Genomic DNA, 25,014 nt, shown 5'->3' with positions numbered 1-25,014 from the left:
TCAGACTTTGAGTTGGGCAGATCCAGCTTTCTAGCCAGCGTGGTGCTTGCTGTGGCCCTGGCCTGGTTGCTTAGTCTTCTGAGCCTCAAGTTCCGTGTCTCGCTTTTGAAAGTAATGCAGTGCTGATGGCACTGAGGTTTTTAGTGTTAAATGGATGAGCACTGGGAAGTGTTTTTGCTGAATCCCCTGCCAGGCTTTTATTGCTGTAGGCAGTAACGCAGAGCTGGGAGCAGTTTTTATTTGTCAGTGGTGAGTAATGTCAGTTTTTCTTCTCCTACACGGACTAGCTTTTGTTAACTTACTGAAACAAACAATTTTTTAAGCATTTCTGCCAGGAAGTTCCAATTTGGCAATCAGCGAAGGTGTTTTATTCTACATACGGGAGGATACAAGGGTAGTGCAAGGGGATGAAAAAGACAGTCCCCAAGAATATAAGCATCGTGACAGCTGTGCAGCTGGAAATTCATAAATGAGACTACCTCTAAAAGGAAGCTGTAAAATCAACATACAGCGGGTCAGGAGAGATTTGCAAAGGCGCTTTAAAGAAATGGTGCCTTGAGAAGTCGGAGGCCTCCTTGAGAATGCCTTAAGGAAAATACTGTTAGAAGGGGGTTGTCAGCAGTGAAGTTAGGAAAACAGCCTCCTGGAGGTGTGGCTTGGAGGCAGAACATTGGGCTGCACTGGTCGGATGCCATTCCCCGTTGGCACCGCAGATCAGCTTTACCAGTAGGGATTGCCATGCTTTCCAAGCGCAAGCCCTTAGGAAGGTAGAGGTGGGCAGGTAGGGAGGAGGGAAGATTTAGGAAGGAAGAGGAGCTTCAAGAAGGCAGCCTTTGTCTTCCAACCAGAGCTGCTGAGGCTCCAGACCATCCTCTCCTGCGCCCCACGGTGGCTATTTGGGTCCTTACCACTTCCTGTCCCCCTCCTGGCATCTCACAGGTATTCAGGCAGCTTTGCATCCTGGGCTTCAGTTATTCCTGCTGTTGAGACCACTCACGCTCCGTGGTGTCAGCAGCCACCGTTTGACTTGCTCATGTGCTAGTGGGTTAGAAATGGGGAGCATCTGCCGAGGGATCTGTCCTGTGGCCTGGCCTGGGTGTGGACGGCTGTGGTCCCCCAGGGCTTCGTGGATGTTGCGTCTGAGAAGACTGGAAGTTGGCCGGAGGCCTCATGGGGGTCCTGCAGGGACAGTCTCAAGGTGACAGCGGCTGCACCCCGAGCACGGCCTGAACTGGAGAGGCACCTGCGCCTCTGACATGGCTTTGCATAACACGCAGCATCTTCATACCTGCTGTGTTCTGCTGGTTCCAGGCCAGTCATCAGAGCTCGTGCAGATTTGGTGGGGTCCTCCCTCTCAATGGCAGGTGTCGAAAGAACCTCTGGACATGGTCATAGCCATCCCAGACGTTCACTCCCTACCAATCCCCTGGTGGTTTCCCCAGCCTTCCCCCACCTGTACTGAAGAACTGACACCCGCCCTCTGGTTTTAAAATGTTTAGAATTTGTAATAATTTTATAGATACGTATTTTCTAGAGAGTGATGTAACATCCATAACAATCTAAAAATAGATTTTCTAGGAAGTTACCGTGAAATCTACAAAGTCAATAAAACATTTCATCCCAGGTGCTGAGCTGTGAGGAGAGTATCAGGGTTTGGGCTCTGCTGCCTTTCCCCGAAGAACTCACTTGGGAAGCAGTCAGGTACGTGGCATCCTGGGGCCTGGCTGACCTCAAGCTTGTCTGGTACTGTTAGTGTCAGCAGCATTTCTTCTTTAGCGAGGCTGTTGGAAGATAAAAGGGGAAGGAGGAATTTCTGGGCCTTGGTGGCTGTGAGGAGCTGCAAGTGATGCTGAATGCAATCTTCCAGCTGGCCTGGGGCCCTGGTGGAGACTGAACATGGAACGAGGGGCAGGTTTTGTGGGTAGACAATGGCGTCCATGAGAACTACTGAGTAGGCAGAAAGAAAGATGGGTCTGAAGCTCAGGAGAGAAGTGGGGATGGAGGCATGCATTCTGGAATCATAGACAACAGCAGACATACTTGTTCAGCAGGAGGAATACGCAGGTTGTTCATGGTCTCGTCATCAGTCATCATTGGACTTTGCTTTTCGCATGGGGCATCGTTTCTTTCTCCACTGTCCCATGATGGCGGCTTTTTACATTTTATATTTGGGGAAACTAAGATTCACAGTCAGGTTGCTGCTCAGTGAACCATTAACCATTATTGTGCATGGGCACTAATGTGGGCATTTTAATTGTCATGTATCTTTAAATATTTTCTATTTTTCAGATTAGAAGATAATTCTGAAACAAATGCCAGCCACTCTTTATTTACAAAAGTGACGGATGAGCTGTATCAACATGTGCCTGAGAATCATTGTGTTTTAAAGGAATTGGATCATCTTCCTACTGAGATGTAAGTTCCAGGACATCCTGACAACTGTTAAAACATTGATTCTGCAGATTAGCATAGCAAACTTAGACATTTTCTATGTTTTAGATTTTATAAAGTAGTCTTAGAATCTCACTGTTACTACTCCAAGAGGAACTATGAGATCAGTTTTGATAATCTCTGTGCAAGCGTGGCATATCTGATGAGGCTGTGAATGTCACATTCTGTTTGCCACAATTCAGTGTATTTAATTAACACTTGCCGCATGTCACAGTTGTCCCTGCAGACCCACCAGTGATACGCAGCTAGCCCTGGCTCCCAGAAAGCCGCAGCCTTGCAGGTACAGGAGAGTGAGGTACAGTTGAGGATCACAATGCCTGCTCCAAGTCTGGCTCTGTTTGCAGGTGGCCCCAGCTGCTCCATGAGCTCTGCAGCACACCCTTTCCTACCCTCTTCTGCCCCAGGATTGTGCTGAAAGTGCTGGTTGTGCTCCAAAGCATCGGCAAGCAGTGTCACCACGTGTCTGGCCAGGTCACCATTGCCTCGGAGTTGAGACACAGGCAGTGGGTGGAGAGGATGCTGCGGTCTCGCCAGCGGCAGAACTACCTGCGTATATGGAGTAGGTGTGCCCTCACTTTCCTGTTTTGGAGGGGCACTGTGGGGCAGGAAGTTGTCACAGATGCAGTTCCAGTCCCCACTGAAGACACACACAGTAGGCCCCTCACTGAACCCATCGACAGGTGTTGATATACTTGGAGTTCACAACTGAGAGTATGAACCCAACGTATCTGAGACAGGTCTCAATCCTTTTAGAAAGTTTACTTTCCCAGGGTTAAGGACGTGCTGTGACAGCCTCAGGAGATCCTGACAGCATGTGCCCCAGGTACTTGGGGCGCAGCTTGCTTTTATACATTTTTATACATTTTAAGGAGACATAAGACATCAGTCAGTAGGTGTAAGGTGTACATTGGTTCCATCTGGAAAGGCAGGAAAACACAAAGGTGGGGGCCTTCCAGGTTATAGGTGGACAAGAGACAAAGGATTGCATTGTTTTGAGTCTTTCATAGGCCTTTCGGTGAATACACAATTGACTTGTGAGTGGGGGTAGAGGAATAGTGACTTACACCTTAGTGTGGCTCAGTGAAGCTGCATTTTACACAGGGTAGAGGAAGCAATCATATAGGTATTTGTCTCAGGTGAGCTGAGGGATGACGCCCTGTCCCACCCCTGGGAAGATCAGCTGGCAACTGCATTGCCAGGGTGAAATTCAGCAGAAGTCTTTCTGAGGGAGGTCTGTCTTTGTGAGGGAGGTCTGTATGTAGCTTTTTTCTCTTGTAGCCACATTATTTAGGAATAAAATGGGAGGCAGGTTTGCCTGAGGCAGTTCCCAGCTTGACTTTTCCCTTTGGCTTAGTGAGTTTGGGGTACTGAGATTTATTTTCCTTGCATGGTGGAAACAAAAGTTAAGTTCCCACAGCATGTTTCTGGTCATAAAAATATTGCCAAACTTCTAAAAAAAGACCCAAAACACTTACAGTGTTAAACACTGAGGCACATATGAGCTCTATGGACATTTAAGAAAGACGAATAAAAACAAGTGAGAACTACTCACTGTTTGGCGAGGCAGTGAATGACGGCAGTCCGGCAGTCCTGTGGTGGTTAAATGAGGCAGTAAATGTTTGCAGAGCGAGACCTCCCCAGGCCCGCCCCTTTCCCCCCACCCACAGCTCCAGCACCAACAGGAACAAATGTGTGGGTCACTGAGCACTTTTGTACCGACATGCACTGTCGAGCACTTGCATGATGATGGTAGACTTTACAAGTTCTTATAATTTGTATTCATTCATTCATTCATTCATTCATTCATTTTCCAACCTGTTCATTCCAGTTCAGAGTTGTGGGTGGCTGGAGCCTATACAAGCAGCTCCGGGTACAAGGCAGGACCCACCCCGGACAGGACGTGGTTCCTTCGCAGGGCCAGTCACACACCCACACTCACTCTGGGACCATGGAGATACGCCAGTTCACCTAATGTGCACGGCTCTGGGATGTGGGAGGAAACTGGGGGATGGGAGAAAACCCATGCAGAACATGCTTCTCCACACAGACCATGGCCCTCACGGTGTATCGATTTCTTTTCTCACTGATGTTGTGATGAAACGGTGTTGAATGAAATTATGTTATCTGAGGACTGTGAGGACTCCCCATGCTGATTTTCATAGAAAGTTATAGTACATACTATTTTAAATAGTGTTTGTAATTTGGCCTATGGAAATGTGGGTTCTATCTACCTAAATGAATATTTGGATTTAAAGTATAACAGCGGATTAACTGGATTTGGATTTAAAATATAACAACAGATTAACTTAATAGCAGATTAACAGCATTATGGTTCCTTCGCTTACAGTGTATATTTTAGAATGTGCTACATCCTTAAGAAATGACCATTTTGGATACATTTCTAGAACTTTTGGGTTGAGTGGTATCTGTGTTTTTAAAGCTTTAAATAGATATCACTGGATTCCCCTCCAGAAGGGTGCTACTCAATTTACACTCTTACCAGCAGTTTATAAGACAAGGTCATTCTGTTATTACCACTCTCCAAAACCAGAATATTTTTAAATGTCTCAACTAGTTTCACAGGAAAAATAAGATCTTACTTTAGTTGGGATTTCTTTAATCTGGTGGCATTGAGCCTGCTTTTGTATTGAGGCCATTTGTTTTCCTCTAGTGAGAGTCCCTCCCTAGATGTCAGAGGGCAGGGCGCAGGGGGGCTGCTGGGCGCAGACTGGGCCTGCCTGGTGCTCCGTGAGTGTGCAGAGCCCCTGGCAGCCCTGACGTAGACCGTCAGATGTCTGAGAGTCTCAGATGATGACTGATGAGCAAGGAATGCGGATGTGCAGGATGGGCCAGGAGCAAGGGCTACACTGGGCACTCCCGCCAGCCACGGGCCTGGGGGCTGGAAGCAGGCATTGGGCTCTGAGGATTAGGAAAATTATTTTTTGAGAAGTTGGGACTTACGGATGTTGATGAAGTGAAACATCTTTTTCCTGATGAAGGTGGAAAATACCAACATTCCTCACGTTTGAATTTACTTTCATCTGTTTTTAGTATCAGACTACTGTCCCCTGTGCTCAGCCTGATCTGGTTCCTCATTACGCTGGAGTTGGTCAATGGGAAGAATTCTGTTCATGGGAAGAATGCGCGTGAGTATCAGCAGTACCTAAAGTGAGTATGTTCCACTTCTCTGTAGTCGCATTGCATCGTGGGCCAGATTGGGGGTGAGCCTGTAGGAGTGAGACTGGGGCAGCATGAGGGCCACCATCTCCTTGGTGGCCCCACCGCCATCTCAGGCAAGGGTCTGACATCTGGCCTGCAAGAAGAACTCCCACATCCAAATGTCTCAAAACCACATTTTGTTTGTTTGTTTCTCGAAGACAGAGTTCCATCTGGAAAGGCAGGAAAACACAAAGGTGGGGGCCTTCCAGCATATAGGCGGACAAGAGACAAAAGATTGCATTGTTTTGAGTCTTTCATAAGCGTTTCGGTGAATACACAACTGACTTGTGAGTGGGGGTAGAGGAATAGTGACTTAGACCTTAGTGTGGCTCAGTGAAGCTGCATTTTACACAGGGCAGAGGAAGCAATCATATAGGTATATGTCTCAGGTGAGCTGAGGGACGAAGCCCTGTCCCACCCATAACACTAACCATAACCCTAACCCTAACCCTAACACAAACCCTAACCCTAACCCTAAAATCCTAACCCTAACCCTAAAACCCTAACTCTAACCCCTAACCCTAACCCCTAACCCAAACCCCAACCCCTAACCCTAACCCCTGACCCTCACCCTCACCCTGACCCTGACCAAGACCCTAACGCCTAACCCCTAACCCAGACCCTAACCCTAACCCCTAACCTTAAACCCTAACCCTGACCCTAACCCCTAACTCTAACACTAACCCAACCATAACCCTAACCCCTAACCCTAACCCTAAAACCCTTAACCTTTAAACCCAACCCTAACCCTTAACCCTAACCTTAACCCTGTAACCCTAACCACCCTAACCCTATAACCGTAACCACAACCCTAAAACCTAACCCTAACCCTAAACCCTAACATTAACCCCTAACCCGAACTCGAACTCTAACCCGAACCCAAACTGTAAACCTAACCCTGACTTAACTCTAACCCTAACCCTAACCCTACCCCGACCCCAACCCTAACCCAAACCCTAGCCCTAGCCCTAACCCTAACCCCTAACCCTAAAACCGCTAACCCTAACCACTAACCCTAACCCCTAACCCTCACCCTCACCCCTAACCCTAACCCCTAACCCTAACCCAAACCCCTAAGCCCTAACCCTTAACCCTAACCCCAATCCCTAATCCCTAACCCTAACCCCAACCCTAAACCCTAACTCTAACCCTAAACCCTAACTCTAAACCTAACCCAACCCCTAACCCTAACCCCAACCCCTAACCCTACCCCTAAACCCTGACACCTAACCCCTAACCCTAACCCTAGCCCTAAAACCCTAACAATAACCCTAAGCCTAACCCTTAACCCTAACCCTAGCCCTAACCCTAACCCCCAGCCCTAACCCTAACACTAACCCGAACCCCTAACCGTAACCCTAATCCCCTAGCCCTAACCCTAACCCCTAACCCGAACCCTAACCCTAAAACCCTAACCCTAAAACTCTAGCCCTAGCCCTAAACCATAACCCCTATCTCCAACCCCTAACTCTAACCCTAACCCTAACCCTATTGCTACGTTCACATTGACTATGTGTTATTATGATCGCTGTCTTAGCACTCCAGGGCAACGTGGGGAATGCAGATCTTGCATTAACTTTTCTATTGAGGCAGTGCATTAGCATTAGAGGTACTTGTTCCGTGAGCACTGGGGGTGTCGTCTTTGGGGTGTCATGTCTGCGTATGCTGCATTTGTGTTCCGGGCCACGGTGTGGACCTCGCACTGAGGCCGCCTAGCCCTGGGTGGGGAGAACCTCGGTGCGCAAGATTGAGAGCGGCTTTTGGTTCCCCGTTTTCCACACTGAACCATTCTAACTAGTCTCTGACCTTCATTACTCAAGGCTACAAACAGAAAGGAGTTTATTCGCCGTGGATACGGCTCCGCGTTGCCCCAAAGCGAGGCTGAGAACGCTGCTCCGCCTTCGCGGTGTACCCCGTGTCTGTGCTGAGCAGAACGCAGCCCCGCCCTCGCGGTGCACCCCACGTGCTGACCTGGGCTGAGAAGAACGCTGCTCCCCCTTCGCGGTACCCCCGAGGTCTGCGCAAAGGAGAACACAGTTCCGCCCTCGTGATGCTTTCTGGATCTGTGATGAAGACAATACAACTCCGCCCTCGCAGAGGCACAGCGCCGGCGCGGCGCAGGTGCAGAGTCGCAGGCCGGGGCGGCGCAGGCGCAGAGTCACAGGCCGGCTCGGCGCAGACCGGCGCAGGCGCAGAGTCTCAGGCTGGCGCGGCGCAGGCCAGCGCAAGCGCAGAGTCGTAGGCCTGCGCGGCGCAGGCCCACAGTCGCAGGCCGGGGCGGGCGCAGAGTCGCGGGCCGGCGCGGAGCAGGACGGCGCAGGCGCAGAGTCGCGGGCCGGCGCAGCGCAGGCCGGCGCAGGCGCAGAGTCGCAGGAGAATAGTCGCGGGCCGGCGCAGGCGCAGAGTCGCAGGCGGGCGCGACGCAGGCGCAGAGTCGCACGCCGGCGCGGCGCAGGCCGGCGCAGAGTCGCAGGCGCATAGTCGCAGACTGGCGCAGGCGCAGAGTCGCGCGCCGGCGCGGCACAGACCCAGAGTCGCAGGCCGGCGCGGCGGAGGCACACAGTCGCGCGCCTGCACGGCGCAGAGTTGCAAGCGCAGAGTGGCGCGCCGGCGCGGCGCAGGCCCAGAGTCGCAGGCGCAGAGACGCGCGCCGGCGCGGCGCAGGCCGGCGCAGAGACGCGCGCCGGCGCGGCGCAGGCCGGCGCAGAGACGCGCGCCGGCGCGGCGCAGGCCGGCGCAGAGACGCGCGCCGGCGCGGCGCAGGCCGGCGCAGAGACGCGCGCCGGCGCGGCGCAGGCCGGCGCAGAGACGCGCGCCGGCGCGGCGCAGGCCGGCGCAGAGACGCGCGCCGGCGCGGCGCAGGCCGGCGCAGAGACGCGCGCCGGCGCGGCGCAGGCCGGCGCAGAGACGCGCGCCGGCGCGGCGCAGGCCGGCGCAGAGACGCGCGCCGGCGCGGCGCAGGCGCAGGGTAGCACGCCCGCGCGTCGCGGCGGGGGGTTGGGGGGGGCGGGGGTTGGGGGGGGCGGGGGGTGGGGGGGCGGGGGGTGGGGGGGCGGGGGGGTGGGGGGGGCGGGGGGGTTGGGGGGCGGGGGGGTGGTGGCGCAGGCGCGGAGACGCACGCTGCGTGGGCCTAAGGGGGCGCGGTGCAGACGCACGGCGCCGGGGGAGCGGCGCAGAGACGGGGGAACATCAGTAATCTGAAAAGCCGGGCTCCGGTGCCCCCTGCTTGCAGCCGCGCACTACAGGGCTGTCTTGCTCACGGTGCTGTGCCACTGCGCCGCCTGCTGGCGTCTAGAGCAACTACAAGGCCCTCTTTCTTACAGTGCTGGCCAGCGCCCCCTGCTGGCGCCAGGGCACTGCAGGGCCCTCTTGCTCGCAGTATAGTGACGGCGCGCCGCCTGCTGGCAGTTGGGGACATTGCAGGGCTCTCTGGGTCACAGTGTGGTGGCAGCACTCCTGATGCTGGCAGCTGGGGACACTGCCGGGCCCTCTTGCTCCAAGTGAAGTGGCAGCTGGGGACACTGCCGGGCCCTCTTGCTTGCCTTGTTGTGGGGGCACGCCCCCTTCTGGCCGCTGAGGGCACTACAGGATCCTCTTACTCACAATGTGGTGGCAGCACACCCCCTGCTGCTGACCAGGAGACTGCAGGGTTCTCTTCCTTATGATGTGGTGCCCGTGCGCCACCTGCTGGCAGTTAAGGACACTGCAGGGTCCTCTTGCTCACAGTATAGTCGTCGTACGCCCCCTGCTGGAAGCTGGGGACACTGCCGGGCCCTCTTGCTTGCCTTGTAGTGGGGGCACGCCCGCTTCTGGCCGCTGGAGGCACTACAGCATCCTCTTGCTCCCAGTGGAGTGGCACCACGCCCCCTGCTGCTGACCAGGACACTGCAGGGTCCTCTTGCTCATGGTGTGGGGCCCGTGCGCCACCTGCTGGCAGCTAAGGACACTGCAGGATCCCCTTGCTCACAGTATAGTCGTCGTACGCCCCCTGCTAGCAGCTGGGGACACTGCCCGGCCCTCTTGCTGGCAGTGTCCTCGCAGCACAACACCTGCAGGCAGATGGGGACTATGCAGGGCCCTCTTGCTCCAGGTGTGATGGCTGGCGCCCCCTAAAGGCCGCCTCCTGCACCACTTAAAGTCGGAGCGCCAGTTATTAAGCGCCATCAGTTCTGGAAATTGATGTCCCAGTTCTTGTCTAACTTGGAAGAAAGGTTTTCACCAAGAGGCAATACAAAGATGGCAGATAACTTCATTCCAAAAAATACAGTGTGAAGAGCTCATTGTAGAAAAATAGGAGTAGGCTGATCGTGCAGGAAAGCAGCCTGAGAGTTCTGTGCAGGGAATTTTAGTTTGGACTTCTTCACATTCCTGCCTCTGTTTCAAGTCTCCCCCTGTTTTCTTTGTCTGCTTTTCCTGCTACTGCCTTAGGTCCCCGACTTGCCCCAGTTAGGCTTGTGGGACCTCCTCACTGTTGGATGAGGCACGTGTGTGGTGATCGATCCGAATCCACTCTGGCACCGGGCTCCTTCCCGCCATCCCAGGCAGGCTGACGGCGGTCACATTTGGACCTACTGCGTTTATCTGTTTTCAATGTGCTTCTCTGCCCTAATCTGTACTTATGGTGCCAGGTTTCTTTGAAGAATGTCCCCTTTGTCCTTATCAGCATGTAGCTAGCAATATTGTGATATTATTACTGCAGAGTGAATGATGACTGGGGCATCTTAAGAGGATTTCTAGGGTGTTTCTTTCTGCATAGGTACCTCATCTCCCTCCTACCCGCAATTCACAAGTGCCCATCTGCTCCAGCATTACAGATGCCACTAAATGTGAATTTTTCTGGTCCCTCCAGGTGAGCCTTCCCAGACTTTCCCTTTTCCAGGAGCTCCCCCTCCTGTTCATGTCTAGTCATCTATCTGCTCTAACAGAGCCCACTACCCTGTGTCTTTCCCAAAAATAGTGAGGGAACGATTATTGGAAACCATAGGAAATTATATGCGTGTAGATGAAAACTTTACAACTTGCACAAATAATCACTCAAAATAATCCTTACACTAAAAATGCAAAACTATACAATTTCTAGAAGAAACTATGGAAGAAAAGCCATGTGCCTTTGGGTTTGGTCATGAATTTTAACAAATGACACACAAGGTTGATACACGCAGAAGAAATGACAATGTGGATTTCTTAATATTTACAGTTTATACTCTGGGAAAGACCTTGTTAAGGGAACAAAAAGACAAGCCACATATTGAAAAAAAAATTGGCAAAATACAGATCTGAGAATCTGTATTCAAAATATAGACAAAATTCTTGAAACTAAACAATAATTTAAACATCTCAATTAAAAATGCACACAGTTCTGAACAGACACCTCACCAAAGACGATCTACGGATGGCGAGTAAACATACAAAAAGATGCTCAATGTACTACAGAACTGAAAACCACAATGAGATAGCACAGCTGGTCTATATCTGTTAGAACTGGTAAACTCTAAAAAAATCACAAATTGCTGGAGGAAAAACAAGAACTCTTTTCATTGCTGGTGGAAGACAGTGTGTAACACCAGAATATGCCACCCCAAAATATGATGGTAGGAAACCAGAATATGCCACCCCAAAATATGTCCCTTTGGCATAAGAATTATTCTGAGCTGATTACTTTGAAAAAAATGCTAAAAAAGGAAGTTCTGCAAACGGAGTAGAAGTTACCCTTGTGTAAGGAAAATTTACATCTATAAAAGAAATCCCCATTTAAAAGATATATATATCTCTCTCTCTCTCTCTCTCGGCACCAACCAAGAAGAGAAGGATGACTAAATCACTAAAGAGTCTTACCAACAGAGAACGCATGGAGTTAAGTCTGTATAAGAAAACTTACCCTTGTCTACTGTGCTTTTGCTTGTTAACTCCCCACTACTGAGCCTCAAACCTTCTTTCTTTAAGTTGAAGATAGCATTTACACTTCATTGAAAGCCACCTGCTGGGGATTTACTCATTTTTCCCTGAGTATCTCCCATGTATCCATAAGGTATACAAGTTTTTAAACTTGTCTACTTTTTTCTCATCTTAATCTGTAATTTGTTACAGAGGGTCCCATCTAAGAATTCCATAAAGGTAGAGAGAAAATTATTTTTCCTCCCCTATTACAAGTTGGGCAGTTTTTCCCAAAGTTAAACAAGTCTCACCTTACAATCCAAAAATCACATTCATAAGTATTTTGACAGCTACTTTGCTATTATTTCCAAACAAAAGCTACCATGCGATTACGTACAGAAGCCCTATTCATAAGGACCAAAGGAAAAAAAGGAATCAGAAAGTCTTATAACTGATGACTGTGTGGGAACCCACTCAGACATCAAGAGTTGTCATAGGGACCGGGCACGGTGGCTCATGCCTGTAATCCCAGCACTTTGGGAGGCTGAGGCAGGTGGATCACGAGGTCAGGAGATCGAGACCATACTGGCTAACGTGGTGAAACCTCATCTCTACTAAAAAAAAATACAAAAAAAATTAGCCGGGTGTGGTGGCGAGCACCTGTAGTCCCAGCTACTCAGGAGGCTGAGGCAGGAGAATGGCATAAACCTGGGAGGTGGAGCTTGCAGTGAGCCAAGATCATACCACTGCACTCCAGCCTGGGCAACAGAGCAAGACTCTGTCTCAAAAAAAAAAAAAAAAGTTGTTATAAAGATTATTTAAATGAAAACATTTGAGATACCAAAGATAAAGAAAGAAATCTTACCAGAACTTACTTTGTCTAATTATAGCAGAGCTCCCAGAAAATACAGCTGCCATTAACCCAATCCAAGGAGTTTCTTTCAAATTCAGCTGCCATGAAGACAGCCTACTCATTCCCATTAGCACTGATAAATGAAAATGAAATCCTAAGCTCCCAACTGAGTGAACAGACCCACTCTTGGCTGAGGGGATCCCTGAGTGACTTTCAAAACTGAGTTCTCGGATTTACAGAGGGTCCCATCTTAGAATTCCGTAAAGGTAGAGAGAAAATTATTTTTCCTCCCCTATTACAAGTTGGGCAGGATGGGATGACGGGTCAGATACACCTCGTTGTACCCCCTCCTTTGCTAACCATGATGAGGCTTTCTTCCCTAAGGATTTAATGGAAACAAGCCTTTCAAAAGACTCCACCACTGATTTCAACCAACTGCCTGAAGCTGCCTCTCCTCTCTTGCCTGATAAGAGACCACCCGCCTCTCCTCTCTTGCCTGATAAGAGACCACCCATGACGGAGAGGTTCTGGACAGCGTACACAGGATGCGCAGAGCGAGTTTTCATATCCTCTGCTTCACCTTTTAATGTCAGAGGGCTGAAAACTCCACCCTGGGATCATGTTAACACTGCCATTTTTTTGTACATTGGACCCATGAAGGAGCAAGAAACTCAGTTGCGCATGCACGCATTTCTCCTTTCAGAAATACGCATGACTCCTCCTAGAGCTTATTAAGTATGTGTATTTGGCCACGTCACTCAGTATACATTACTATTTCCTTTACCTCTCCCTTGAAGTGTCTGTTTCTGACTTCTGGCTGGAGGCTATGCTTCCCAGCCTCTCAGGACTATCCTGCAGGCTGCAACCCTTTACAGGAAATAAATCTCTCACTGGGTGCAGTGGCTCATGCCTGTAATCAAAGCACTTTGGGAAGCCAAGGCGGGTGGATCACCTGAGACCAAGAGTCGAGACCATCCTGGCCAACATGGTGAAACCCCGTCTCTACTAAAAATACAAAAATTAGCTGGGCATGGTGGTGCATGCCTGTAGTCCCAGCTACTAGGGAGGATGAGGCAGGATAATCGCTTGAACCTGGGAGGTGCAGCCTGCAGTGAGCCAAGATCACTCCACTGCACTCCAGCCTTGGCAACAAGAGTGAAACTCTGACTTAAAAAAAAAAAAAAAAAATGAAATCTCTCCGAATTTATGAAGCTCATCATTATTCATTTGACAGCTTTAAAAAGTTCAAAAAACCTTCCATACTCTCCCACAGAAGCCCTAGAAATCTTCATTTTGTTAATCATTTTGGATGCCTGAGAACTTGTAATCCAATGAGTAGAAATGTTGGTACCCCATTTACGGCTGTCATCCTGCCAGTTCTCGGGAGTTTGTATAAGTCTAAATCTGCAAGGGTCTCATACCATAAGGACCCTTGTCTCTTTCTCTGTTGCCTTTGCCCACTGGCTCTGGCAACAGGGGTCTTTCTTTCTCCTTGGCTCTCGTTGGATATGGGGGCTCCATCTTCTGTGCCACCTTAGGGAATGCCTTTTGCATGCATGGCTAAGTCATTAAAAAGCCTACAGTTTGAGTAACACTTTGAGTGAGTACTCTCTGAAGCTGGGTTGGAATCTCAGGCTTCTTTGTCTGAAAGATAACTCTTGGGCTAGAAGTTTCTTATCCTAGCTTTGGTTTTGAGGCCTCTCTGTTCTCCTCGGGTTGGAACTTATTCCTGGCTTTTTGTTTCATGGTGTCTCTGTGATCTTGCTCTTGCTCCTTTCATGGGAACTTCTCAGTTGACTAAATTCTCCCTTCTCAAACCTCTGCTGACTGTGTGTTCCACCAATATGGAACTAATTCTGGCCATCACGAGCATGTCACAGTGCTGCAGAGATTTTGTTTATGGCCAGTTTTGGGGCTAGTTTATGGCCAGATTTGGGGGCTTGTTCCCAACAATTTGGGAAAACAAAGAGTGTGAGAAACGGGTAGAATTTAGATTTTAAAAAATGTTCAGGGCCAGGCATGGTGGCTCATGCCTGTGATCCCAGCACATTGGGAGGCTGAGGCGGGAGGATCAGAAGGTCAGGAGTTTGAGAACAGCCTGGCCAACATGGTGAAACCCCGTCTCTACTAAAAATACAAAATTAGCAGGGTGCGGTGGCAGGTGTCTGTAGTCCCAGCTACTCGGGAGGCTGAGGCAGGAGAATCACTTGAAACCAGGAGGCGGAGGTTGCAGTGAGCCGACATCACATCACTACACTCCAGCCTGGGCAACAAGAGCAAAACTCCATCTAAAAAAAAAAATCTTCATTCACCATAATAGGAAGTCATTAGATAATATCTGAAAACTCGTAAATTTAAAAATTGCATAGGGCAGGGCACGGTGACTCACACCTGTAATCCCAACACTTTTGGAAGGTTGAGGTAGGCAGATTGCTTGAGTGCAGTAATTCGAGAGCAGCCTGGGCAACATGGTGAAACCCTGTCTCCATTAAAAGAAAAAAATACAAAAAAATTGGCCAGGTATGGTGGTGTGTGACTGTAGTCCCAGCTACTCAGGAGGGTGAGGAGGTAGAATCACCTGAGCCTGGGAGGTGGAGGCTGCAGTGAGCCAAGATTGTGTCACTTCAGTCTGGGAAACCTCAGTGTCTGGAGACCCTGTCTCAAAAATAAATACATTAAGTAAGTAAGTAAATATTGTATAGTAAGATGTCAATAGACAATGGACTAGAAAGCTACAGCCCCTTCTTTCCTCACAGAGACACCAAGTTAACAACAATATACCGACCAGAATACCTCTGTGAGAATCCTATAAACAAGCTGAGAAATTAGAGCACCTAGGCCATTGTAAAACCAAGAAGGGATTTCAGTGAAAAGGGAAGGACAATTCATAGCATTTGGTGTGTCCATTAGTGCTGCTCCCCTATGCCGTACAGTACAGAGCAATCAGGAGAAAATTCCTCACACTCAAGCTCTCCCCTTGGAACAGAAACAAAAGAGCTGATCTTTCACCAAACATTTGGACTCGTGTGGGGGCTGCCCAGGGGGCTGCTTTCTGTTTCACCTGACTCAAAGCACTGATGGGATTAGCGCCGGAATTTTGGAAGCCACTAAAAACAGAGGGAAGAAGCACACTAGAGCCGCAGTTCTGCAGCCAGATGCCAGGAAGAGCAAGAGATCAAAACAGGTTCAAGAAGTTTTAGAACTCCAGCCAGGCGATTGGTGAAGGTCTTCCTCTGCATAAAGCCAGTATGCAAACACTGTAAGAGGTATTCGTTTTTTAGATATTCAAATCTCGGTTAAAAAAAAAAAGTTACAAGGCACACAAACAAACAGAGAAACAAGGCCCAATAAAAGAACAAGATAAAACTCCAAAACTTGACCTCAGCCGGGCATGGTGGCTCACGCCTGTAATCCCAGCACTTTGGGAGGCCAAGGCGGGTAAATCTCTTGAGGCCAGGAGTTTGAGGCCAGCCAGGCCAACATGGTGAAACCCCATCTCTACTAAAAATACAAAAGTTAGCTGGGGACTGCATAAAGAAAATGTGGCACATATACACCATGGAATACTATGGAGCCATAGAAAACAATGAGTTCATGTCCTTTGCAGGCACGTGGATGAGGCTGGAAACCATCATCCTCAGCAAACCAACACAGGAACAGAAAACCAAACACCACACATTCTCACTCATAAGTGGAAGTTGAACAATGAGAACAAATGGACACAGGGAGGGGAACATCACACACCAGGGCCTGTTGTGGGGTTCGGGTCTAGGGGAGGGATAGCATTAGAAGAAATACCTAATTTAGATGATGGGTTGATGGGTGCAACAAACCACCATGGCACGTGTATACCTATGTAACAAACCTGCACATTCTGCACATGTATCCCAGAACTTAAAGTATTTTAAAATATACATATAAAAGTCACAGGATGTTTGTGATACTATCTATTACACTGATGTTGCCATCACATAGTTGACTATGTGCAGACTCCAAGTGAAATTTCTTGCAGTTGTTAGAGACATGGAAAATCTGTATTTCCAGATAAAAACTCGAAAATTTTAGAAAAACATTCAGGATTTACAGTCTAGAGCTCTAACACTGGAATCTTTACCAACTTTAAAGTTTAATGATTTACTTAAATCTAAAAATAGTAGGTTGCAGATATATTTAAGCAGTGTGCCTAGGTAGTATGTTTATATATTAAGATTAAAATGGTCTTCTAAAGTTTACTAATTCTAATATAACCTTTATTGTTTCATATAGACATATCTTTCCGATTCCCAGGATAATTTAAACAATTCAAAGCAACTATTGACTTAGTTCTACATTGGGATAGCTATTTATGCATTCAAAGCTTTAGATATGTATTTCAAATTAGAAATGTGTGCTGGTTGTGGAAAGTTGACTTACAGCCTCAGGTAAGTTTTGTTTTTGTTTTATTGAGATGGAGTTTCACTCTTGTTGCCCAGGCTGGAGTGCAGTGGCACAATCTTGGCTCACTGCAACCTCCTCTCAAGCTCAAGCGATTCTCCCACCTCAGCCTCCTGAGTAGCTGGGATTACAGGCATGCACCACCACGCCCAGCTAATTTTGTATTTTTAGTAGAGATGGAGTTCCTCCACGTTGGTCAGGCTGGTCTCAAACTCCTGATCTCAGGTGATCCACCCGCCTCAGCCTCCCAAAGTGCTGGGATTACAGGCATGAGCCACTGTGCCCAGCCACCTCAGGTAAGTTTTTTTTTCCATGTGAACACATTGCTTTCGATTGATGTTATGCCCAGAGCAGACGATTAATAAATACCCTTTGAATTAAATGAGTGATTAACTGTAAATATCACAATACATCTTACTGGGCATAATTAGATATATCTAGTCCTTGCTGTGACCTAAGAAAGGAATTCTTTTCATTAAATGTTTAATGTCTCACCCTGTTCATACGGCTGGAGTTACTGATTCAGTTTGATGTGAATTCAGTCTTATAAAAGACCCATCATTATAACCTGCTCTTATGCTTCCTGTAGTATTGGAACTTCCAACCTGTAGGCAAAATAGATATGCTTCATATTCTTAAAAACCACAAGAGGCCGGGCTCAGTGGCTCACGCCTGTAATCCCAGCACTTTGGGAGGCCAAGGTGGGCGGATCATGATGTCAGGAGATCGAGACCATCTTGGCTAACATGGTGAAACCCATCTCTGCTAAAAATACAAAAAAAGCCGGGCATGGTGGCAGGCGCCTGTAGTCCCAGCTACTCGGGAGGCTGAGGCAGGAGAATGGCGTGAACCTGGGAGGTGGAGCTTGCAGTGAGCGAGATCGCGCCACTGCACTCCAGCCTGGGCAACAGAGCAAGACTCCGTCTCAAAAAAAAAAAAAAAAAAAAAAAACCCACAAGAAATCTCCCTTTATTCATAATAAACATAGAATTAGGTATTCTATTAAACTGAACAACAGAACTAACTGGGAGTGACCGCATACGCTCTATCACAAATTGCCTGAATGTCTGAAAAGGTAAGTGGGCCATTTTGCTCCGTGCTGTGCCACAGGCCAATCACGAGGGCTGTCAGTGACTCACTGCGTGGGTCACCCAAGGCATGTGGTGTTGAGGCTGTCAAAGAGCAAGACGGGGCTGCATCTAAACTCAGGCCTCTGCTAAGTGTGCGAACTCGGGCAAGATGCTAAAGACTTTAGAGACGTTTCCTTTTCTATAGATGGGGTTATAACACTCACCCTGTCAGGTTCTCCTGTGTGTTGACAAGGCCGGCACGTGACACACCAGGGGCAGAGTCGGATGGGAACCGTCTTCCTCAGACAACATGGTCCTCATAAGCATCAACAAAATAAGGAGAGCAGGAGATCAGGGTGTCTCCAGCTGTGTCGGGACTGCAGCAGGGACTCAGCAACAGTCAGTCTCTTTCTCGTTTCATCCAAATCATACATTCAAAAAAAAAAAGGTGGGGTTATCATGGATGTTTATATGGATTCCTGGGATCAGGCAAATACACCTTTCCTTGTCATTCCTTCAAGAGTTATGTCCACACACAAACTTGCACACAAATGTTCAGAGCTTTACTCGGGATTACCAGAAACTGGAGGCAACCAACACGTCCTTCAGTAGGTGAATGGATAAATAAATTCTGGTACCTACAGACAATGGAATATCATTCAGTGAGAAAATAAATGAGCTATCTAATCATGAAAAGGCACACAGGGACCCAAAATGCATACCACTAAGTGAAAGAAGCCAAAAAGGCTACATACTGTATGATTCCAATTACATGACATTTTGGAAAAGGGAAAATTACAAAGATAGTAAAACAATCAATGGTTGACAGGGGTTGGTGAGAGGAAAGGATGGATAGGCAGAGAGCCCTGGCTGCTTAGGGCAGTGAGACCACTGTGTGCGATTTCACCACAACGGTGGACCCATGACAGCGTGCAGATGCCCACACCCATTGAATTAAGACCACAAAAAGGTATTAATTACATCAACTATGAACTTTCATAATGAAATAAATCATGTTTTTTAAAAGTGGACAGTTTTGTTCAGTTTCTGTCTACTTTCTGAAATGGAGACGGTGGAGTGCTTCCATGGTTGTGAGGATAAAAATAGCTTAGAGAATGTAATAACTAAAATAGGTGCGTAAACATTGTTAAACTATTTTATTCTCATTAAAAAGCATTGCTTAAGTATATTTATATTTAAAAGTTGAGCAAGGAGTGCAAACACGTTAACATCATTCTCCTCTAGCTGCACTCAGAAGTCAGGACTGCACAGCTCCGCTTGCACCTGCGAAACACAACAACCTTTTTCAGCGTCATTAAAATATTTCAGCGGGAGGATTGACTTTAGACTCAACCTGTGTTTTCTCCCTGGAAAACAAAGGTTTTATGAAACAAACAAAGCCTTTACCGTCCTCAACCGAAACACTCAGACATCTGTGATGTCTGCTGTAAGTGCCGCCACCAGGCTCTCCTCTGAAATCTCGTAATGGGAAAATAGAGACTGTAGATTCTTTTAGAAAGGGGAGAATCAGAACTAATGTCGAAAGGCCATGTCCTCATTCATAAACACCTTCTTTTACAAATTCCACAGGTTTAGTTACTTTGGGATTAATATGGGCCTATTTTTTTTTTTTTTTTTTTTTTTTTTTTTTTTTTTTTTTTTGAGACGGAGTCTTGCTCTGTAGCCCGGGCTGGAGTGCAGTGGCCGGATCTCAGCTCACTGCAAGCTCCGCCTCCCGGGTTTACGCCATTCTCCTGCCTCAGCCTCCGGAGTAGCTGGGACTACAGGCGCCCGAATATGGGCCTATTTTAAAGCGCATTTATTAATTTAGCATGAATTGTTCAAAGTCATTCTGGATCCTGAGCCGATACTCAGCAATGCCGGGTGTGCGCCTGTGAGAGTCACCAGCCCTGATGAGCCTCAGGTTATTGTATTTATAAAATTAAGGTTAGGCTTGCTCCAGTTTTTTTAAAACCATTTTTAATAGTAAAAACTTTTTTTGTTGTTACATAAAAATGTACAAGAAAAACTCAAACATTACCAATGATAATCATTTTATTAATATAAATATTTTTGTGAGCTCAATTTATGACTTAATTATAGAAGAAATAAGCAACATGAGGTGCCATTATAAAATATGGTAACCATACTTTCCTACTTTGTTTATATGTTATTGATAAATCTTGATGTATACACAAAAGGAGTTTCAAAAGAATAATAATTTAAAATAATATCTTGACTTGTAATTTCAGGGACTTTAAAAAAATTCCTGAAACTGCTTTTTAAAGGTTCTAGAACAGTTTTCTTTTTTTTTTTTTTTTTTTTTTTTTGAGACGGAGTCTCGCTGTGTCTCCCAGGCTGGAGTGCAGTGGCGTGATCTCGGCTCACTGCAAGCTCCGCCTCCCGGGTTCACGCCATTCTCCCGCCTCAGCCTCCCAAGTAGCTGAGACTACAGGCGCCCGCCACCACGCCCGGCTAGTTTTTTGTATTTTTAGTAGAGACGGGGTTTCACCATGTTAGCCAGGATAGTCTCGATCTCCTGACCTCGTGATCCACCCGCCTCGGCCTCCCAAAGTGCTGGGATTACAGGCTTGAGCCACCGCGCCTGGCCTCTAGAACAGTTTTCTATGTCTTCCAGCTAAATAACTACAAAGAGCTAACTCTTCTCACATTCTGTATTATAAATATAAGTCAAAAAAGGAACAAAATCATAAAAACACATGCATGAACAAATGGGCCTTGGCTCACATTTAATTGCATCTGCCAATGCACATAGGTTATAGCAGAATTTTTGTGTGTAATTTTACGAGTGGATTTCTGTCAAAATAAAAATTGTCTACTATCTCTATTCAGTGGTATATTTGCACAAATGGTAAACAAATTCATAGAGATAGTGGGAGAAATTAATTTCATGGCTTACAAGAAGATAGGTTAAGTTGGGACACTTAATTGTTTCATTAATGCTACATTTTATAATGCGCTTATATGGGCAAGGTATTTAAATGTATTATAACAACTTTTAAATGCTCAATGTTACAGATGGAATTACTAGAGAAAGCACTAGCTGATATTTTCTTTGTGTGTGCTTTGAAGGCACAAGGAAATCACAAAGCAGCCCTTTTCCCTTTCCCCATCTATTTCCTGAAGGCCAAGCTGTGCTTTTGCAGATTAGGCCTCTCTGTAACACACACACACACACGCATATGGCCTTTATGGTTTTAAAGGAGGAAAAGAGAATTTGCCTGGATAACTCTCACCTAGGTATCTACTAGGGAGATCTAGAATCATCTAAGCGTTAAGTTAAGCTGGACTAGCCAATGGGAAAACAAAATGAAGATACCGGGGAGATATTTCCAGAAGAGAAGCATTCCTAATGGGCTAGGCCCTAGTCACATGCAGTTCCCCAGATGTGGTTGGTGTGGCCAAGGTTCCGGCATGTGACGGCTGCCTTCCTGGCACTTCCCGTGCTGTGAGGAGCATCCCCTCCCCAGTGCCAGGACAGTGGTCCTCTCACCCCCTTCAGAGTAAAGGGCCAGCAGTTGGCAGACACAGGAAAAGTAGTGAGACAGGAAGGTGAGGAGCATGAAGTGCCACCATCCCAGCCTCCAGTGTCTGGTACAGAATATGACGAGGAACCTCCGTGAATTGGAATCTTCCATATCTTCACACGTGTGAGTTTCTGCTAGGTATAATTTGACTTATAAAAAGAAATAAATATGACCTTCTTGTATGTAAATCTTGTAGAAGAGTTAATGATTGTAACCTGGATGTTTTACATTCTGAGATGCTATTAAATCAATATTCATCACAAATGTATTGATAATTTTTTAGAAGAACAGAAGAGATCTCATCATATTTAATGCAGTGGATCAATTGTAAGATGCAGGCTAATTCCAGAAAAAGTAAAGCATAAAAAAAAAATCTGTCTTAGAATGGAAAATACAGTAAACTATTTTTAACTAGAATTTAAATGCAACATTTTAGGATATGAAGCCATCAACTCATTTTGAAAACTACTGGCTCAGATGACCTCCAGCGATAGGAAACCTCTAACAGATCACGAATCTAATAATGAGATAATTTTCTGTGTCTTTGCCTGAGAGTCTGTCTGAAAGTGGTGCAGTTTTTACACAAGAGGAATAACGTGTCCCAGACTGACAGCACTTCACAGGCCACCATTCTGGGCAGTGCTTCAGTGTGGAGTTTTAGCAGTGAGTATTCAGAAACACTTGAATAATTTGCACTTTTTATAAAAAATATTATCTTGTCTATTTTTCTTTAAATATGCAGCAGAAGCTTACTATTATACAACTAAATTATGTGGGTTCTCTAATTGCCCACTTATTCTACCTTGATTAACAGGTGGTTTATTTCACCTTGATGCTTTTAAAGACAAGCATGTGCTGTGTGAGGGTTAGAACATGAGCCATAAATAAGGAGGCTTGAACTGGCAGTGCCTCCCCAAAAATGCAGTACCCCAGGGCCTGCGCAGGGAACACTGCTTGGAACCTTAACACTTCTGAAATGGCTGGACATCTCTGCATGAGCTGTGCTTACCCAGTTGTTCCATTTATTCTTATATTTTACAAGTATTTACTCAATTCTTGAGCTAGGCCATGTGGTCTACCAAAGGAATAAGATATCTGTTGCTATTATTTTATTTTATTTTATTTTATTTTATTTTATTTTATTTCAATAGTTTTGGGGAACAGGTGGTTTTGGTTAAATGCTAAAGTTCTTTATTGATGGTTTCTGAGATTTTGGTCCACCCATAGCCCAAGCAGAGTACAATGTACCCAATGTGTAGGGTTTTATCCCTCACCTCCCTCTCACCTTTCCCCCTAAGTCCCCAAAGCCTACTTATCATTCTTAGGCCTTGGAATCATCATCATAGCTTATGTCCCACTTATAAGTAAGAACATACAGCGTGGAGTTTAGGTCAGCAGAGGGCTCCAGGGGACTGGTGGGGCAGGCCAGGACATAAAAGAGGGCCTAGAGCCAGGGTTACCTGGGAGAGGGTGGACCCATTTTGCCAAGCACCCTAACCCTAAAAGCTGTAATCCTTACCCTTAACCCCAACCCTAACCCTAAACCTTAGCCCTAACCTTTAACACCTTACCATAACCCCAACCCTAACCCCTAACCATAACCCTAAAATGCTAACACTAAAACCCTAACCCCTAACACTAAACCCTAATCATAAAACTAAACACAACCCCAACCCCAGCCACAATCCCAACCCCAGCCCCAAGCCTAACCTTAACCCTAACCCCTACCCCCAGCCTTTCTTACCTTTTACATCTGTCCAGATTCTCCAGTAGAAGCAGGGACCCTTGGTTCCCAGGTGTGCACCACTGCATCTGGCACAGGACTCCGTATCAGTCCCCAAAACAAGCACGTGAATGCTCACAGTGCAGCCATGCAGTGGAAGCCCAGGGTGTATTCTCACCTCCAGAACCAGGACCCAGCGCCTGCGTCAGGCTGATCAGGGCTGAAGTAAGCTGTGGCACCCAAGGTCTTCGTAAGACCAAGGCCACGTTGTGCCTCCTATCATGGAGTGAGATGCAGCAGCCTTCAAAGTCAGGAGCCCTTCCCTGATGACACTCCAAGCACAAAATACTGGACTTTCACACAATGAGGCTGCACACATTATTCTGTTTAAATCCCCACCTAGGCCACTGGGATAAATGGTGATAGAGGGATCCTCGTGTTGCCCTGTGGTATACATGCTCTGGTTCATACAACTGCAAGCCACTTACAAGAAACCCAAGCTGAAACACTACTTGTTTCCAACTTCTTGTTTGCAGGGGATTTACAATTTACACTCCAAAACAGACAGCCACAGAGCACACTACTTCTCCTCTGAAGTCGCTCTGAGGGCCTCCGCATCAGTCCTAGAACTGGAAGATTGGTGGACAAGAACTGGGATGTTGATGGGGCACTGGATACTTGCTGGACACCAACCTCCTCTCACCTAACCTTACAGACGGCCCAGATCTCACCTGCCCAAATCAGACATTTTAACACACACAGCTCTCAACAGCAGGACTTACAGACACAAAACTCCAAAGTAAAGGATTGGCTCAACTCCTTGGTGTCTCAACGAACTAAAACACTGCCTAGCACAGGTGCACCATCAACCTTATTCACTAAATAAACCTCTGTATATTTTATTCATCTTTGATTGTGGAAATGATATAATGAACAAAAAGATGTTTTATAAATTGGATTAAAGACCTTTGAGGTCTCTTCACAGGATCCTATCTGGTGGACCCCCAAATCTGCCAACACAGAGAAGTCATTCGTAAACACGTGCAGGGCAGAGGCCAGACAAAACCACCTCTCTCAGCCTCAAAGTGGCCTGGCAGTCACAGGAACGGCCATGTGGGGTCTGGCCTATACAAGGAAGTCAGGCTTTTGGTTTGAGGCACCCTACCGCACCACAAAACCAAGTTCTGCCTAACAAAGAAAAAACAGCCCACTCACTCTCCCTAATATCCCAGGTGGTAATCTAACAGCAATATCTGCTTGACACCCCTCCTGCTCCGCCCTCCACATCCAAGCTATCACCAAGGCCCCGGCAATCCTACCTCCTAAATGTCTCTCAAATCCACTTCTCTCCCTTCGGAGTCCAGGCCACCAGCATGACTTCTGCATGTGTGTAGCAGCCTCCTCGCAGGATCTAAAAATGCAAATCTAGTCATAGGCTCTGTGAAAAGAAATCTTGGGGCCCCAAGATTACTAAGCTAAAGGAAAAAGTCAAGCTGGGAACGGCTCAACGCAAACCTGCCTCCCATTCTATTCCAAATCACCTATCTCCTCACTAAGATAGGTGCACATTCGATCGCCTCCTTTGGAGAGGCTAACCAGAAACTCAAAACAACGCAACATTTGTCTCTCACCTACCTGTGACCTTGGAAGCCCCCTCCCTGCTTCCAGTTGTCCCCACCTTTCTGGATGGAAGCAAGGTACTTCTGACATGTACTGACTGATGTCTCATGTCTCCCTAAAACCAAGCTGTGCCCTGACCACCTTGGGCACTTGTCGTCAGGATCTCCTGAGGCTGTCACGGGTGCACATCCTCAACCTCCGCAAAATTAACTTTCTAAATCA

General features: G+C 47.2%; 1 protein-coding gene across 7 annotated transcripts in view; it reads right to left on the bottom strand.

Moving 5' to 3' along the window:
• LOC112428021 (zinc finger protein 669-like) overlaps positions 1–25,014 on the bottom strand; it is a 49,485-nt gene that overhangs the window by 22,412 nt on the left and 2,059 nt on the right. Inside the window, exons 1-4 of one of the 7 annotated variants that reach the window (XR_011613129.1) lie at positions 7,642–7,854; positions 5,615–5,840; positions 4,004–4,041; positions 1,695–3,368 (exon numbers count right to left, since the gene is read on the bottom strand). Coding sequence is in view for 1 of the 7 variants with exons in the window: in XM_071078941.1 (XP_070935042.1) it covers positions 4,004–4,041; positions 5,413–5,547 (173 nt within the window). In the remaining 6 variants the exon portion in view is untranslated. Of the gene's footprint in view, positions 1–1,694; positions 4,042–5,412; positions 5,841–7,641; positions 17,202–18,125; positions 19,186–23,193; positions 24,584–25,014 lie in introns of those variants that run through there. The other 6 variants (XR_011613126.1, XR_011613128.1, XM_071078941.1 and 3 more) reach the window with 6 other exon arrangements.

Source organism: Macaca nemestrina, chromosome 15 (genome assembly GCF_043159975.1).
Source record: "Macaca nemestrina isolate mMacNem1 chromosome 15, mMacNem.hap1, whole genome shotgun sequence".
Classification (NCBI taxonomy): domain Eukaryota; kingdom Metazoa; phylum Chordata; class Mammalia; order Primates; family Cercopithecidae; genus Macaca; species Macaca nemestrina.
This window is presented reverse-complemented; position numbering and strand designations above follow the sequence as displayed.